This window comes from Aulonocara stuartgranti (assembly GCF_965226115.1).
Source record: "Aulonocara stuartgranti genome assembly, chromosome: 8".
Taxonomy (NCBI): Eukaryota; Metazoa; Chordata; class Actinopteri; order Cichliformes; family Cichlidae; genus Aulonocara; species Aulonocara stuartgranti.
Genome location: NC_138959.1, coordinates 9,756,950 through 9,774,649, shown reverse-complemented (window position 1 = coordinate 9,774,649; position 17,700 = coordinate 9,756,950). Strand labels below are relative to the sequence as shown.

General features: G+C 38.8%; 1 protein-coding gene across 1 annotated transcript; it reads left to right on the top strand.

Moving 5' to 3' along the window:
* The first annotated feature begins 132 nt into the window (after positions 1 to 132).
* On the top strand, positions 133 to 11,114 carry LOC309713443 (endothelial PAS domain-containing protein 1-like). The gene is made up of 9 exons (XM_082545082.1): positions 133 to 391; positions 1,232 to 1,398; positions 4,237 to 4,484; positions 4,571 to 4,655; positions 5,491 to 5,591; positions 5,701 to 5,864; positions 6,614 to 6,720; positions 6,812 to 6,980; positions 8,480 to 11,114. Exons 1-9 carry the CDS (start codon positions 366 to 368, stop codon positions 8,541 to 8,543), a joined length of 1,131 nt encoding a protein of 376 aa, XP_082401208.1. The 5' UTR covers positions 133 to 365; the 3' UTR covers positions 8,544 to 11,114.
* Positions 11,115 to 17,700: the final 6,586 nt, after the last annotated feature.

Below are 17,700 nucleotides of genomic sequence, written 5' to 3'. Positions count from 1 at the left end.
GCTGTTCAGAGGCAAATCTGTGGGATGCTCAAAAGTTTATGTAAGAGAAGAAGAAGAGGGGAGGGAGGGTGGAGTGGAGGGAGGAGGAAAGAAGAGGGGAGGGAGATGCTTCTCATCAAGGCTGACCTATCATCACTTTTGGAGCCCTCTAGGTAATTTGCATGCCAAGGGGAGATGAGACTGTTTGGAATCCATTCAAGTCATCTGTGCAGCACTGTGGGTCTAATTGCCTGTCTGATGAACTAGTCTACCTGTGATGGTGCAAATTGCAGTGCAGAGATTCGCTGTTGTGCCGTGAACTCCTGCTGCCATCGCGCCTGCTTTCCTGAGCCGTCATTCACCATGCGAGACATCTGCGAGGCACGATGACAGCTGACAAGGAGAAGAGAAGGTAAAGCAGCGTGTTGCTTTGTTCATAGGGGCATTCATTTGGCAGCAATAAATCTTAATAGATCAAGTTTAAGTGAGTTGCCAGCTAACTGAGGTAAAGAAGTGAGGTCAAAGAGAGTGCTGTGGCCACTCTGGATGCCTCAGATCTTAACCACGGTGCACTGTTGACCTTCCACATCTCTTCATCAGTGGTGGGGGAACTATTAAAAAACAAAGACACTAAAAACTGCAAAAGATAGAATTCAAATACTTCAAGGTAAAGCTCTGGAATCAAATCTTTCAGTAGAAATGAGGCAATGTTAGCAGTAAAAACACTGAAGGTGAAGTAGGAATAAGCATGGAGATTGAAGAAGTGTCACATATTGAGAAATTCTCTAAACTCACACAGATTATGTCAAAAGTTCACAGTGTGATGAAGCTGAAACATGACTGTTTTTACAGTTCCTGTAAAGCTGAGGAACAATGTCACTTTATTTATTTCTTTATTTTTCCTTACATCAGTTTGAACACAGAATCCAAGTCTGCAGAGTCACAACATTAGCAGGCAAAATGCAGAAAATGAACAATATTATCTTCCGATATCAAAGAGAGTACATTTTAAATAGTCTTTGAGAAAATGCACTTCATCCAGTATCATCTCACTTTTACTTTAGTGACTAAATGAGTGAGTTTTCTCTAGTTTATATGTATCTATGTTGTGTGCAGCATAGAGCATACTTGCAGTAAAATGGTGTTTATAAACTTACCTAACTTAATTTTAGGTAGTAAAATCTGATGTAAGTTTGATTGAGAGAAATTTAGTTCAGCCTTCTTTGCATTTCCTGACTTCTGCTTTCTGAAGAGCGATCAGCCGTGAGGCTGCTCGAAGGAGACGGCGAGTGGAGTCTGACGTGTTTGGGGATTTGTCTCGCCTCCTGCCGCTGCAGCCCTCCGTCAGAGCTCACCTGGACAAGCCCTCCGTCATTCGCCTGACCCTCAGCTACATACGCATGCACACTCTGCTCAAAGGTAACAGCGCACATGTGAAGACATTTAACACTGGCCTCTGTGTGTGAGATACACTCAGAGCAAACTGAATCACAAGGAGAAAAACACCACTTGAAGTCAGTAAATATACGCATTTACATATTTATGGCACCATTTATGTACTCGGCACTGATATTAGTTTGCAGGCTTTAGAGAAAATATAGTGAAATATAGAGAAAACCTTCAAATGATGTAAATGCTTTGTTTCCTTTATTTCTCCTGAAATCTGGGAAATTCATACAACCCCCCCCCCCCCAAATAGCTCACAAAGTGTAGAGAACAAGCACAAAAATAGCTAAAACTGAAGTGTTAACAGTGCTGTTCAAAAATAATGCGTTTCATAATACAAACAGATTTCCATTAAGGTGATATCCATAAATAAATACATGCAATTGGGCTGTTTAAACTATTTAATTCTTGCTGAGGTGTGTCTGGCCTATTTATTTATCAATCCATTATCCTGCCAAGAATCCCAGGAGTCTTTGTGTTTGCTCTGCGCCTGTCTCACAACAGTCAATCCATCCGCTTTAAATTCAGCTTGTGTTTGGGTTAAATTTGACCTGTTTTGACATTTAATAGCAGCACAAATGCTTTAAATGTTTCTAAAGTGACCTGAAACACACAGAAAATGACTAACATGACTAACAGGTGCTAAAAATATTTTACAAATGGATTTTACATCAATTTTAGGGAATCCTGCAACTGTGCATGCCATGTCTATGTGTATTTCATATGGGACAGTAGTGACAGTTCAAGGTGGACCTCAACACAATTGTATATGGTGTTTCTCTACTCAGTTTTAGCATTTAAAGTGTTTTCTTCCTCCAAGCCTCATTCACACATTCATACACAAGCCTTTTATCGAAACCCAGTTGCCGTTAACCACACATTCACACACTCATATTCATACTCTGATGGAAGTATTAGGGGGAGCTCATAGCTCTACCACCTGACCCAAAGAAATCTGCTAACAGAGTAAGAGTAAAACAGCATAAGAGTGATCATATATGGAGCACATAAGGAAGAGCAGTCGTACAGGGGTCACAGGATCTGTTGACACAAACACAAGATCTGAAATTTTTCGGCATGGCGGTGGAGTGGTTAGTACAGTTGCCTCACAGTTCCTGGTTTAAATTTTCTGTGTGGAGTGTACGTGTGCTCTCTGGGCCTTCAGGGGTTTCCTTCAGTTTCCTTTTGGCCCGTCTCCTCGTCTCCTCCCACGGTTCAAAGACATCCATGTTAGGTTAACTGGTGATTCGAAACTGGTTGTGGATGTGAGGCAGAATAAAGTGCTTGAAATAGATGGAATAAGGCGGTGTATTAATGTGTGGTTAAAGTGTGAGTTGTAGCTAAAAGTGCTTTGTGTGGTCAGAAGAACTAAAAAAGCACAACACAAATGCAAGGACATCACGTGAGCACCCACAACGGAGCAAAATAATCTAAAAATAAACAAGTTAGAATTAAAGTCTGAAATCAGTCTGATTCGAGTTGAAACTATTTGAGATTATGAAGCTAACCAAGCTGCCAGTTCAGTGAGTGTGGAAAACACACGTGTGAGTCCCACATGCAAGATTTCCTACTGATGCTTTTAATGTGCAGACTAATCCTTTTTTTAAGCATTTTGTGTGTTTCAACTAACAATTAATCTCTAATTAACACTGATAATTATAAATGGCAGTTTTAATGATGTAAGAGTGAGGAAATGGTTAACAGCTGTAATGGTTATATAATAAAGCTCGACAGTTCACGTTCAGTAAAATACATTTAAATCATTATGGCTGTCTTAGGACATGAGGTTTGGTGATTACAGTGTTTTTTCTCTTTTTCTCTTACATCTAATAAATAGATTAATCCTCTATTTATTACCATCACAGAGACTATTTGTACAGAGTTGTAGTTCTGAGTCAAATCTTGGCTCCACACTTGGACATGAAATATGAGCAGTATGAAAGGGTTATGTAAGGCCATGTGCAAATTCATGTTTTCATCCCTTCATCCCAGAATATTGGGTTAATTCAACTTGATTTAATATTTTAATATTATTATTATTATGTGGTTTTCAGTGCCCCACTTCCAGTGGCTCAGTGTCCACAAACCACTACCATAACTTAACCCCAACACCAAGTCTTAGCACGGCAGATATTTAAATATGTGTGAAAAACCAAAATGATTTAGTCACTCTGAAAATCTAAAACTCAAGCTGGTTCTCACAGAGCAGAGAAGCACACCCGTTTTTGTTTTTGCTTTTGTTTTTGTTTTTGTCAAATTGTTTTTTCTTTTGTTTCCTGTGTGAGTTAATTTCACTCAGTCGTGCCGTTTAGATCATCAGTTCTCAAGAAAGCTAAAAACCACAATCTGTCAGTTCTGCACAGCCGTGTTGTGAGCAGACACCTTGGCCATCTCTTTAAAATTAGACACCTATAAAATTTGATGCTTTGCCGCACGTGCTGCATTTAGAAAACATCTGTCAATTGTATATACAAAAAATTAACAAGGGTTACACTATTCATAAAAAGGAACTGGACTAATAAAGACAAGTTAGGATAACAGGCTCGTGTAGTTTTTTCTGCTTACTTAAAAGGTTTTCAGATTAATACATTGTTAAAATGTGGAGATGCAAAAAAAAAGTGAAGAAAAAAAATTCAACGGGCTTGTGGGTTTTAGATTCAGATTGGTTTTAGAAAGAGGAAGTCTAAGATAACACAAGTACTAACAGCTGAAGCAAACACACAAAATGAAAAAGGAAACGCATCTTTTGTTATCCACTGAAAATGTAGACTAGAAAGCTTTGTCATATAAAAAACACTCTGTTTGTCTTAGAAAATGATGGGATAAATGCCGGGAGTAGGCACATGATAACATATCAGCAAGCGGTGGAAGGTGGAGATGAACAGAGCGGCTGTGACGGAGCACAGGACGAAGAGGAGAAAGACACAGAGGAATTCGAAGCCTCGCAGGAGACAAACATGTACCTGGGGATCTTGGAGGGATTTGTCATGGTCTTGTCCACTGAGGGAGACATGATCTTTCTGTCTGACAATGTCAGCAAGTACATGGGCCTGACTCAGGTAAATAAACCCACATATATTCTTACTATTCTTTTAAATAACCAGTAGGATTCAGGACTGAAATACTCTTCTATGTTTTCTCAAAGACTGAGTTGATGGGACACAACATTTTTGAATATACTCATCCCTGTGACCATGAAGAAATCAGAAGTAATCTGCGTCTAACAGCAGGTGGGTATTTGAACATCAAGGATATACGTTTTTCATATATGTTGGACACCATTTCAAAGCAAATAGCTAATCAGCCAATCACACGGCAGCAACTCTGTGCATTTAGGCATGTAGATGTTGTCAAGGCGACCCACGGAAGTTCAAACTGAGCATTAAAACAGCAACTCAAATACCCACTCGTAGCATCCAAGACACGCAGAAGAGCATCTCTAAATCCACAACATGTTAATTTGAAGCAACTGGTTTACAGCAGCAGAAGACCACACTGGGTGCCACTTCTGCCGGACTCACCAAAATGGGACAAGGAAGATTATAAAAACATCACCTGCTCTGATGAGTGTCAGTTTCTGCTGCAACATTCACATGGTATGGTCATGATTTTGTGTAAACAACATTAAAGGATGGATCTATCCTGCCTTGAATCAACATTTCAGTCTGGTGGTGGACGTATAATAGTGCGGGGGATCTTTTCTCGTCACACTTTTGGCCCTTTATGACCCACTGAACCAAATGACGCACTTTAAACACCAGAGCCTATCTGACTATTTCCATTGAGCATGTACTGATGACAGGTTCTTGTCTCAAAGCTCAAATCATCTCAAGCTGGTTTCCTGAACATGAAAATGAGTTCACTGTACTCAAATAGTCTCGACAGTCACCACATCTCTTCAATGGAATGGGAGATTCCCATCATTGATGCGTAGCTGATAAACCGGCAACTAAAGAAGTTCTGAAGCCATAAAGGTGGTTTAGCATATTGTACCTAACAAAGTGTCCAGTGAGTATATAATCATACAGCTTTGTCCATGTGGCTAAATTAATTACTTATTTTTAGAGGAAGTTTGGTACGGTGAGAAGAGGGACTTTGTCATGAGGATAAAAAGTGCTCTGACTCACAGAGGAAGAACCGCCAACCTCAAGTCGGCTACTTGGAAGGTTCGTGAGAAACAGTATCGCTTAAAAATATCTTTTTTAAAAATGGCCCCCTGGTCTACATCATGATGATTTTTTATCACACCTCCCATTTCCAACTCTGTGAGTTCAGGTTCTGCACTGTCAGGGCCGAGCAAAGGTGTGCGTGGACCCGTCTGCAGTTTCCTGTCTGCTCCTGACCTGTCGGCCTCTGCCTCTCTCACACACCCTGCTCAGCAGATACACCTTCACCAGCCAGCACAGCATGGACATGAGGTTTACCTATTGTGACCAGAGGTGTGTACATGCATTCAACCAAAGGTGGAATTTGTTGTTTATTAAAAGGATTGTCTTTTTGTAATTACTCTTCAACTAGTAGCTTAGATTAATTAGTGCTTGTGAATAAGCGGAAATAAGTAACAACGGGAAAAAAACCCCAACAAAAAAACCCCCATGCAGAAGCATTTTTAACCACCATATATATTACTTTAATACATTTAAAATGAATGCAGGATGTTAAGTTGAAAAACAGGAACATGTCTGGTAATCTTATTATGCAGTGCTGGATATTATGAAATTATATTTTTTCAAAAAGGGACAATTTTCGAAGCCAATTCGGAGCCAATTTCATTTAAAAACTGTGCTGCATTAAGTGTTCTATCTGAACCCTCAGCCAAGAAAGCTCAACCAAAAAATCGGCTACACTATACAGTTCAAACATTAAAGTAGAAATCATTAAAACAAGTTTCATTATGATTCTGGTTAGAAAATCCTGATATGTCATAGTTATAGCAGATTGGTAGTTAATAACCTTCAGTGTAACACATTTCAGGGCCTGACCTATGTTTATATAAACAACTCTGTGGTTATAATGCAAACCCTTGCCAGCTGAGAATGAGTGCACAGCATAATGTGTGACTGTATGAAAACTGTGCAGTTGTTTGTAAAGGCAACAGTGACTGGTTTATTAACATGATTTTAATCCTCAGTGTTGCTGACTTGCAAAATAAAATCATTTTGCCTCGTGTGTGTTTCTGTGTGTGCAGAGTGACTTCTCTTTTGGGCTACAGACCTGAGGAGCTGCTGGGCCGCTCCATCTATGATCTCTGTCACGCACTGGACACAAGCTGTTTGAACAAAAATCATCTAAACCGTAAGCACTGACACACAGACACAGACGTGCACGCGCACACACTACACTCCTATAAATACTTAACTAACTAACTTAACGTATTTCCCCGCAGTGTGTCTGAAGAACCAGTCAGTCAGCGGTCAGTACAGGATGCTGGTGAAAGGTGGAGGTTACGTCTGGGTGGAGAGTCACAGTGCTGTCATCCCCAGCGTCCGACCCTCCAGGTCCAGACCTGGCATCCCCCAGCCGCTCTGCATCCTCAGCGTTACCTACGTCCTCAGGTGTGTGCATTATTTTTGAAACCGCTTTGATTTAGCATGGCCATCACAGTAAACATGTTATTGGCTTTATTTCTAACCAGATTGGTAGCTCCATTGTCACCTCCTGACCCAGGACCAGGCCCTATCTCTTAACCCAAATCAATTTTAAGAATCATTTCTGGTGGTTTACCCAGACTACAGTGATGCATTAACTTCCAACATGCGACTCTGACAATAAACGATCCTTTCAGTGATTAATGGTCAACCAATTTCAACCAGTCCACAAAAATGCCTACCACAGGTCTTTATAACATCCAGGGTGTTTGCACAACCTGGAGCACTGATGTCCCAAATGGAAACGTGCTAATGGAAAGGGATTAAAAAAGGTGTTTGCAGGTAGATTTGTACGCCATAGCATCTATTATTTGTGAAGGGGAGAATATGAATCGAATAACTTAAAGCAACATATTATTATCTTTGAGGCTGTAACTAAGGATGATAAGTTATTGAAAATTAATTTGTTGATTATGTCTTAATAGAGAAATGTAGTATGATGACCTGTAGGGTTCCTCAGTAGTCTGGGCCTGGACCTCCTGTTTTCTTTATACATGTTACCCCTGAGGCATGTCATCCACAGCAATGGTGTGAGTTTTCCTTTTTATGCAGATGACACACAGATGCGCGTCTATTTTAACCTCAGTGACATTCTCTTAAAATCAAATCATTGAGTGACTGCATCCAATATATTAAATGCTGGATGATACAGAAGTTCTTGGAACAAAATATGGATAATTAAAACTGAAGTAATTGTTACTGGCCCCAGTGAATCTGACACGCTCACATGGACGCACCTGAACTCCGTGTCTGTAAAGTTGGGCCAGTACTGTAAAATCTTTGGCATCAGCTTTAACAACCAGGTCACACTGAATAACTTTTCAGTTCAGTTTTTCAGTCTCGTTAAAGTAGCTTAGGAAACTTATCAGCTCAGTTTTATTCAAAGGAAATCTAGAGAAAATCGCACATTTCTGGGTTGGATAAGTAAAACTCATACGCAAACTATTGCTGATTAGAACTGAAACTTCTTACTAAAATAAAAAAAACAACACATCACTCCCGTTCCGGCTTCACTTCACTGGTTAACTGTTAATTTTAGAACTGATGTTGTTGTTGAATTTTAAGGCCAGCTGGCATCTGACATATTTGCCTGGTTTAAAGCTGCTGGGCAACCCACAATCATCGGTTGAGAGTCAATGGTGATCTGGCTTTTTCTGTTAGGAGATCCATTCTTTGAGACAATCTTTCTTTGAGATAAGCTGTTTTTTTTCTCCATCTTGTCTCCCAAAGCACTTGGGAACTTTCTTTTAAAGAAATTCATAAAATATAAAATATCTCCTTTGCAAAAACTCAGATAAAAGTGAAAACTCTGAAGGTAGAATGTTTTTTTGTCGTTGCTGTTTTAATACAACTCAGAGTGCTGTTATTTACAGATGTTTAATATTGTGTGCATGTGTGTGTCACAGTGGTGTGGAGCAGCCATCTCTGCAGCTCTCCCTGGACCAGACTATCCACAGATATTTGAATTGAAATCGAGATCTGAAGAGATGTCTGCGAAACCCTCCGTCCTTCTGGGAGCCCTCATCGATTATTTCTATTAATCAAATTTCATAAAATTTTTGACTTTTAAAATCAGAGTGGCTGACTCTGTGTCTTGATGCAGATTATTGTATGCATTATTTGATGAAGAGTGTTTGGATTTAGACTGTTGTTTGTTAATTACATCCACAAACTTGTAAAAGGATGTTTTGTTAGTTCAGGTAGATATGTTGTTGTATTTGGAGTTTTTCCCTTCACAGTTTCTGTCTTACACTTTTGCAGAATTACTGCAGTATGACAGCTTCTCATTCTCTAAAACAAAAAACTGAAAGCCTAGGTGTAGACTGTGGTTGATAGTCAGTTGACGGGGTGTTCTGAGAGTTCAAATATGTTGATGAAAGCAGGCAGTTTGACTTTTTCTTGACCTCCCTGGGCCTGACCTTACTTCCTTTGGGGTTTCCTTCTGAGCCACCTGACACGTGGGGTGACATCTGACTGCCAGCCATAATGCAGCGCGCACACAGACACACAGACATGCACATACACACACATACAGGCTATATAGAGAGAGATACGCATTGTGCTGATGTGGAGATGTGAGTAGACGCAAGTCAAAGCCACAGCTTCCTGAATAGAAACACACGATAGGAAAGTTCTCATGGGAACTCTGTCAACTTTTAACCTCTTGGCCTCTAAATGCACGCAACACACACACACACACACACACACACACACACACACACACACACACACACACACACACACACACACACCAGGCTGTTTCGAGTTTCAGTTCAGTTAGTTTTACTACTATTGAATCAAAGTGAATCAAAACATTCTCTGTAAATGAAAACAGTCCGAAAATTTACAAAAAACACATGATGAATATAGTTTTGTTAATAAGAAAATTATGAAAACCCCAAATTATTTCTCTGTGTCCGCTGTTCACAAACATATGTTGTTATACCAACATAGCACCTGCTGAATGAGCATGCTCTTCAGCTCCTCCTTTGCATCTCTGCTGTAACTGTGATCCAGGAAGCACTGATGTGGTTATTCACGGTGTCTAGACTTCTCTGGTAAAACATAACTGTGCTGAAAGTCGTTTTAGCCACCATAGTTATATATAAAACTAGTGTTTCACTGACTTTATTTCAGCATATGTTGAACCCTTTGAAGTTATAATGCTTTGTTACGCATCAAACCATTGTTTCTCAACATTTTTTTAGCGATGTACCCTGAGCTTAAAATACTTTTTCCACCAAGTGCAACCTCAAACCAAAAACAGAAAAGAAAAAAATGTGAGAGATGAAAAAGAACCCCCATAACTGCGTATAACATTAGATTAACAAGAAGATGATATCATAGGTGTACAATCGGAGTCTCTCTGCTAAGTTGTGCTTAAATTGAATGACAAACATGGGCTGTTTTTTCACCAAGGATCTTAGTCATCTGTAAATAAATGTCAGTTGCTTTCACCTTTTGTGAGGCTTAACGGCCGTTGACTTTGTCATAACATTGGAAACAGAACTTTCCAGACTTATTTTTCATTAAACTTACAATTTATTTCATAACTTGGGGGAACTTGAAAGCAAAAACTGACATAATCGAGACTATCTCAAAAATGATGCTCTTATTTGGGGAAAACTCAGCAAAGGACATTGGCTGTCTCAGTGTTGGAAGAAGATGCAGTCTCCCAGCATATTCATCTATGATGCTAAAAGAATCAAGTGCCTCCAGTGCTGATAGCCTAAAGGGAAAAAGGTGGCACATACACGAAAATGGTTCTGATTAAGCACGTTTGTTGACATGACCAGAATAAATTTAGATTTTACAACTTTTTCCTGTAGTTTTGTTCAAATTCTGCCCATTTAGCTTTGGGTAATTAGCACTGGAAAATACTGGCTCCAACTGATAACTCTGGTCATTAGATTTTTTTTTTTAATGGAAGGTTTCTTTGCAAAGGTAGTTCTTGTTAAATCTGGGAAAGTAAAAACAAGGAAATGTAAAAGTCAAACGCTGTCTGCGAGTTGGAATTTGCTAATTCATTCAGTATGTGGAGTAAAAGCTCTTGTTACAAAACAAACAAACAAAATAACAGCTTGTCATTTTTTTTAGAGCTTTGTCACTAAGTGGTATGACAGAATAACAGAAACAGAATAAACAGAAACACAATATCACAGCAGATGTGAAGGTAAAATTATTAATCAAGCAAATATTTAATGTTTTAACTAATCTTATCTCATTGTCCCACTATCCAAACATATGAAACCAAATTTATGTTTTAATGTTATTTGTACATTTTCTTTCACATTTTCTTGGCTCAGGAAGCTCATTGCAGTTTCAAAGTAGAAGGCCTGCAATGATTTGCATTCTCATCCTCACACTGATGCAGTGACACCAGAATGTGGGAACAATGTTTGCACCATCTAGTGTTGAATGCTAGTCACTGAAGCAAACCCAGTCGCAGTGTTAGTTGAAACTTTCATCAGTCTTTTTAGTTTTGGCTACAGCTTAATGTTCTGCATGGATCAAAACCATCTCATGTGACTTGTGATTCTGGAAAGCATCCAACAACAATAGTTTTTATTTACGTGCTCATAAAAAGCACAATAAAAAAACATTCATATTACTTTTAATGTGTATTTACCTTTTTACTATCCGAAACTTATGGATAGATTTAATGAAAGAGTCACCAGAGGTAGAGCTTTTCTGGATTCTTGAAGAGAATCTGAGAGGATTATTTTGCTAAATTGTAAATTTCTTATCATAACTACAGTGGCCCTGAGAGGTCTTTTAAGCATGTCACAGCGAAATCCTTCACGTTTTAGTTTTTGACACTTCCGCAGCTTTTCTGCCACATTATTGTTTCCCTTAAATCACTTCTGTTGTGCATTTTTCCAAGTGATTAAGTTGCATTGCGTTCGACCTCCCAGGGCTACTATACATGTCTTTACAAAGACCTTTCAAATATACAGTAATACGAAAGATATCTGACGTTTTCTTTAGCTTATTAGACTAATAAATCACAAATTAATCCCACTCCAGAAAATCTTTGAATCCATTGAGTACATTTTGCATGGAACATAACTACCTGTTCGCAATGCAAAAAGTGTTTCTTCATATGCTATTATGTGTAAAGACCCTCAGGTTATCAACTTCCTGAAACAAGTTGTTTTTGTTCTCTTCTGACTGAGAACAAACAGGTCTGAATAGCAGGTGGGCGGACCCCCCTGTGCTTACAGTGCTTGAAATGACCATATTAAGAATATCTGCTCTCAGTGACATCATAAAAATCCAAGAGCCCTCAGAGTTGTCTGAATCCTGAGCCTTAGACTCACAGACGTTAATTGTAAATCTTACTATTATTATTGTTATTATTAATTAGGTTTTGGCCATCCACCTTTTTTAAAAGCATGTATACAGAAACCAATGAAAAGTGAAATAGGCCAACTTAAAAACAAATTAAAGGGAATTGAAGATCAGTAACATTAATAACCAATATAAGTCCATATTTATAAATATTGATTCTTTAATGAAGGATATCATAACATACGCAGCAATCACAACATCATGACATAACACCATAATCAAAGAAAACATGGGGAAATAATATTTTGTAATCTTTTTCAACATGCTATAGTTCATCAGATTTATTAGGTGTACTGTAACCATATTGGTTGTCAAGGTGACCCAGATGACCGTTGCTGCCTTGCACATCGCTTCAGAGCCCTGTTCACTGCGGTTTCACCAAGTGTTCAGCCACACAGAGTGGAGATAAGAGGTGGAGGAGGCAGAGTCCAGTTTCGTCAGATCCCATTTTACATTCTAGTTTCACAACGTTCTCACGCAGGAAGGCAGGAAGACCAGGTTTAAACTCATATGTGCTTCCTGGGAGAGCAACACATGAGTCCTCTGGGTCTAGCCCTGTTTACGTCAAGCCCCCATTACCTTTTCCTACCCTCTTCTCCTCCCCCGACACACCCCTATGGTTGGGTGGGTGTTGTCAGGCCCTCAGCCAATGACATTACAGCGAATACCCTTTGAACAAGCCACGATAAATCAATCTGTGTCACTGGAGGGAGGAAAACAGGCAGAGGGAAGGATCTTAAAGATAAACTGGAAAGCATTGCTATAGTGATGAGAAAGAACTTTGCACTAATATCCTAATGAAATGAAGACCTACAGTTTCATGTAACTGTTAGTAATTATTTTATTGTGGAATTATAAAAACATATCTAGATGGAAAAGTGCGTGAAAACAGATATGAATGAAAGTGACCTCTGGTGGTCTGTTCAAAGTTCTCGGACTGATTTCGGTTTTACGTGTCAGCCAAAGAACAGGATTCACTGCCAAAGAAATAACCACGACTTCCTTACATTTTGCATTTATATGTTTTGCTTAGTTGGTTAGAAAATGAAGAAACTTGTATCTTAAATCTCACAACGCAGTCTTATGCAGTGATGACAACTGTGTGCTTAATGGAAGAAACTGTCTGCAAGTTGGAATTTGCTACTTCATTCAGTATGTGGAGTAAAAGCTCTTGTTACAAAACAAACAAACAAAATAACAGCTTGTCATTTTTTCAAAGATTTGTTACTGTGTTACATGACAGTTGTGCATGGACAGGAAAGTTGGGAGAGAAGAACTATGTATATGTCACACTGTGGTTAAATGGTGAGTAGGTTTGCAATCTGTCTAATCAACAGATATTGCCTGAGAATTTATATGTCTGGTTTTTCAGGCTTATGATGCGGCAACATGTATTACTTCAGTTATCATCTGTTTGTGTAAGATCTAAGATGTGTTTCTTATTGTTCTTGTTGGTCACAGTCATGTGACCTGTCACAGGTGATTTAAGATGTGTTTTACTGTCTGAAGAAGAGCAAGTATGCTCAAAATGTTACAAGGTGCTAGAGGCGATAAATAAGCTAATTTGAGACGTGCCCCGTATGATGGTGAGAATGTGCCTGGATTTTTTTTTTTATCCTGTTTTAGAGGGTAAAGGGAAGACAGCAAATGGCCTGAGCCAGATTCACATTATGTATTTTTATTATTTAGTTCCAAGGTACAGCACTTTGCATCATCTGTGGTGGTTTTAAAGTGCTTTATAAATAAAGATGCTGATGAATTACTCAAACCAACCTGTTTGACACCCAACAATCATGTCGTGTTCTAACTCACTTAAATCCCATTTCTTCCCAATCAGATGCTTGGTTTGAATTTACTATCATGTGACTTGCTGATTTGCATTTTGTATCTTTAAATTTGATGATGTGGAAAATCTTTATCTTCTTTTTTCATTTTTTTCTGTACCTGAATGGGATTGAATACATTTGCACATGCACGCAGAAAGTGAATCTAATCTTATCTTATGTGCAGAGTCCACATGTGTAAGCACAGGTCGTTCAGACAAGCTCAGCACTGGTTCTTTGTAGAGTAGCGGATCATTTACACACACATATGTTTGTGTGTATGCGTGTAATTATGTCAGCATGTTAGGAAAGGTCGTCACGCTATCTTGGTTGTGCTTTATCAATGGGAGTGAATCGAGTGTCATGTTTAACGAGTAAAAGTGTGGAGCATTAGCATTTTTATAAATTTATGTTGATATAATGGCTACTGCTGTGAAGTGAGACAGAGATTTACAGCAGATATATCTCTAAATCGCACTCCATTGGGTCTGACTGTTTTTTATGTTTTATGCATAAAATACCAGAAAAAGCTTCGCTGATCGGAAGATCAGCAGGTTGTTCCCGTGATACCCCCCTGCCCTTCTGCTGACTCAAGAGACAACTTGAGCAACCTGGTAGTGACGTCAAACTCTGTGGAGGACACCAGGACACCAGGACAGCCTCACCTCCACAGACACACACAAATTAAGTACTATTTAAAAATACAACAGATCCTTTGTACTCCTTTTGTTCATAGGTCCATAAATTTTCAACCCACTCAAAATTTGTATTAGAAAAGAACAGAAGAGTAATTTTGGAAAATTATTACATGTATCTGTTTAGAGTAGAGTTTGCATGTTGTCCCTTTGCCTGCATGGGTTTCCTCTGAATGCTTTTGAATACATCCTCTCACAGACCAGAGACATGCTTGTGATTCTAACTTGGCCATGGATGTAAGTATGTAACAGAGTGCTGAATGGTTAAAATTTGACACGTCTAAAGCGCTCTGAGTGGTCATAAGATTAGATAAGCAGTATAAATCTCAGTGCATTACATTAACTTACACATTTAAGGACTAAGCACATGGTAAAATATGAATAAATAGTGGAAAATGGAGAAGATTGGAGCATTTTATGTGGGGGATGGGATTAAGAGGAAAATTCAAGTCCTCGGAGGAGACAAACATGTACCTGGGGATCCCGGAGGGATTCGTGATGAATTTGCGACCTAATGTCATTCACACATGTGCAAACCACGAGTTCCCAAAATTATGACTTTAACCACAAACAGCTGCACAGATAAACTTGCAGGAACAGCATTCATGCATAGACAGATCACAAATAAAAGGTGGGCGTTTTGCTTGTAGAATGACATTTGTAGGGACGACGGCGTATCAACAAAACTGCTAGGTCTACAGGTGCTATATTATTAGGTTTTAGTTTAGTTTTTTTCCTGTATCAGCTCTTGAAATCCAGTGTTGAAACTGTCAAAAACCAATCATTTGCTGTCAAAACTGCAAATTTTAAGCTTTTATTCTCAGCACGCTGGTGAATCTCACCTGAATGTCTCAGTTTGCAATGTTGCTCTACCTCTTTGGTCAAGATTAATAACTAAATTTCTGGTGGTCCTCCAGCAATTTAGTGCCACTAAACATGGGCTTATGCTGACTTCCAGTCGAGCAAGAGGACAACATGAACCAGGAGTCCTATTATAGCTTTGTCAAGGGAGGGCAAGGTGTGGATGCATCGCATTTAATGTCTGGTGGCACGAATTAGGCCATATCTATAAACCTTAGCTTTGCTTTATGTTCTTTCTTTATATATTTCTTGGGCTTACAGCCTTTGTTGTGAGACAACAGCGGTGAGAAGACAGGAAAGCTGGTGAGAGAGAAAAAGGGGGGAAATTTTAACCAGGCTATTTAAACATGTTTATGTTTTTGATTTAAACAAAGGCTATGTCATAATGCCATATTGCAAAGGCAATATGGCATTATGACATACTGGCCACCTGTTAAACCTAGTGAGCCAGACTTTCACTCTGTTTTGTATTATTTCTTACTCTGAAATGAAAGCATGCTAAATATGAAAACAAACAGAAGTGATAAATTGGCTTTAGTTTCTTTTTCACATTATTCAACTGAATCTGACAATAATTATTTGTGCTAACTGTCACAAACTGGAAATGACCAGATCACTTCCCTCATTAATTATTGATGCCTGTGACTGAGGTTAATGACTGATTCAGGCACAATGGGCCTTTTGAATATCTCGCGTCTGACTCACCCTCTCGCTTCTCTCATGGCTGCGTGTCGCTCGCCCAGCAGATCAGGGAACTGCTGATGACAGCAGACGAGGCAGAGAGATCCTTTGATCAAACCACAAAGTACAAAACTATATCACTGTGGCCCCTGAACAAAAGCTAATGAATGACCAGGCTGGTGCTCGTCGTGTAGCTGCAAGCTTGCTGTCAAGATTAATGTCTTGAGGTTTCACTTAGAAGGGAAGAAAAACAAACAAACAACAAAGACTCATTCATAATTTGAACCATAAACAAGAAATAAACTTGTTTACTTGTTACCTAAATGGGCTTCAAATATTACAGCTTCCTCCAGCCTAACATGAATTTATTACAGAAACTAATGGAGTTGCAATATGGCATTTCAGATCTTTAAATCTCTGCAGTCTTCGTATCTGAATCGTTCCTGACAGAAATATTTAATTCTGCGTTCTTCTTAACCTTAAAGTGGAGTGGTGGGGTCATTTATGACATATTCATATACTGTTGTAATATTTTTTGATTCTAACAGTGCTGTCAGTCTACGTCTTCTACAACCTTTCAGGGTTTGTTACAAATTGTTTTGGTTTTTTTTTTCAATATATAAGATTTGATTCAATTGTAATTTTGCACTTATAATCACTACATTGTAACATTTTGAAGGTAACCATGGCTGAAAGTCCTATAACCAGGTTCAGAAATATGTTGAAATGCATGCAGGACAGGCTGTGGACAAACTTGCTGTTATCAGTGATTTTTGGAAAAGATTTGTTGCCGTTACACAAATACTATAACCCCAGCACTGATCTTTGTGTAAGATAAACAGTTGCAGACTGGTGCAGTTTAGTTGTATCTCTTCTAAATCAGCCGCAGCAGAAAAATCTGGGAGAACTGTGATAGCAAAAAAAACAAAAACATAATTAAATACATGTAAACATTTTAAAATATCTGTACTAGTCATTCTATAATAATACTCCAATTCATTTAATAACATAATAATATACACATAATAATCGGTATCAAGACATCACTTTAGAACTGATTTCCAGTCTTACTGCTCACTCTTTGTGGTCTCTTACCATGTTAAATACATCCCCTGAGTAATACATAAGGCTGCTGAGATTCCCAGGCAGAAGTAGATGCCTTTTACCAATCAGAAGAAACCAGGATGGAAGAGTCAGTGCCGCTCCTTAAAACACACGCTCAGCTGCTGTAGTTTTATACAACATTTGGTTTTCTTTCTATGGTTTATCCAGCACCGACCTGAGGCATAAGCAAACTAAACAGCTGCTTGGAGGCTCTAGAGCACTTGAAATGTCACACAAGAAGGTTTGATGATAACTGAGAAGAATACAGTGTTATTGAACTAGGAAAGGGAGGAGGAAATGTTGAGATCCTTAGATAGATGGAAATTTTAAAAAAGAGGAAGAGAAGAGGAGCAAAAGTGTGTAGGTGTTGGTAGGTCTTCCTGATTTCTCAGGTTTTTGCATATTTGTCACACTTACATGTTTTACATCATTAAAAAAAGACAAAGATAAACAGTGTAAATACAAACGCTGTTTTTATAGGATGATTTCATTTGTGAAGCAAAAAAGCCACCCAAACCTAGCTGGCTCTATGTGGAAAAACTAATTACCCTGTACACCTAATAACTGGTTGTGCCAACCTCAGCAGCAAGAACTGCAATAAAGTGTTTGAGA

What these genes read in the sequence shown, in the direction of transcription:
- LOC309713443 (XM_082545082.1), top strand. Translation starts at nt 366, where the DNA reads ATGACAGCTGACAAGGAGAAGAGAAG. An exon ending in AGTACATGGGCCTGACTCAG is followed by an intron (nt 4,485 to 4,570) that starts GTAAATAAACCC and finishes GTTTTCTCAAAG; the next exon opens with ACTGAGTTGATGGGACACAA. An exon ending in TTTACCTATTGTGACCAGAG is followed by an intron (nt 5,865 to 6,613) that starts GTGTGTACATGC and finishes CTGTGTGTGCAG; the next exon opens with AGTGACTTCTCTTTTGGGCT.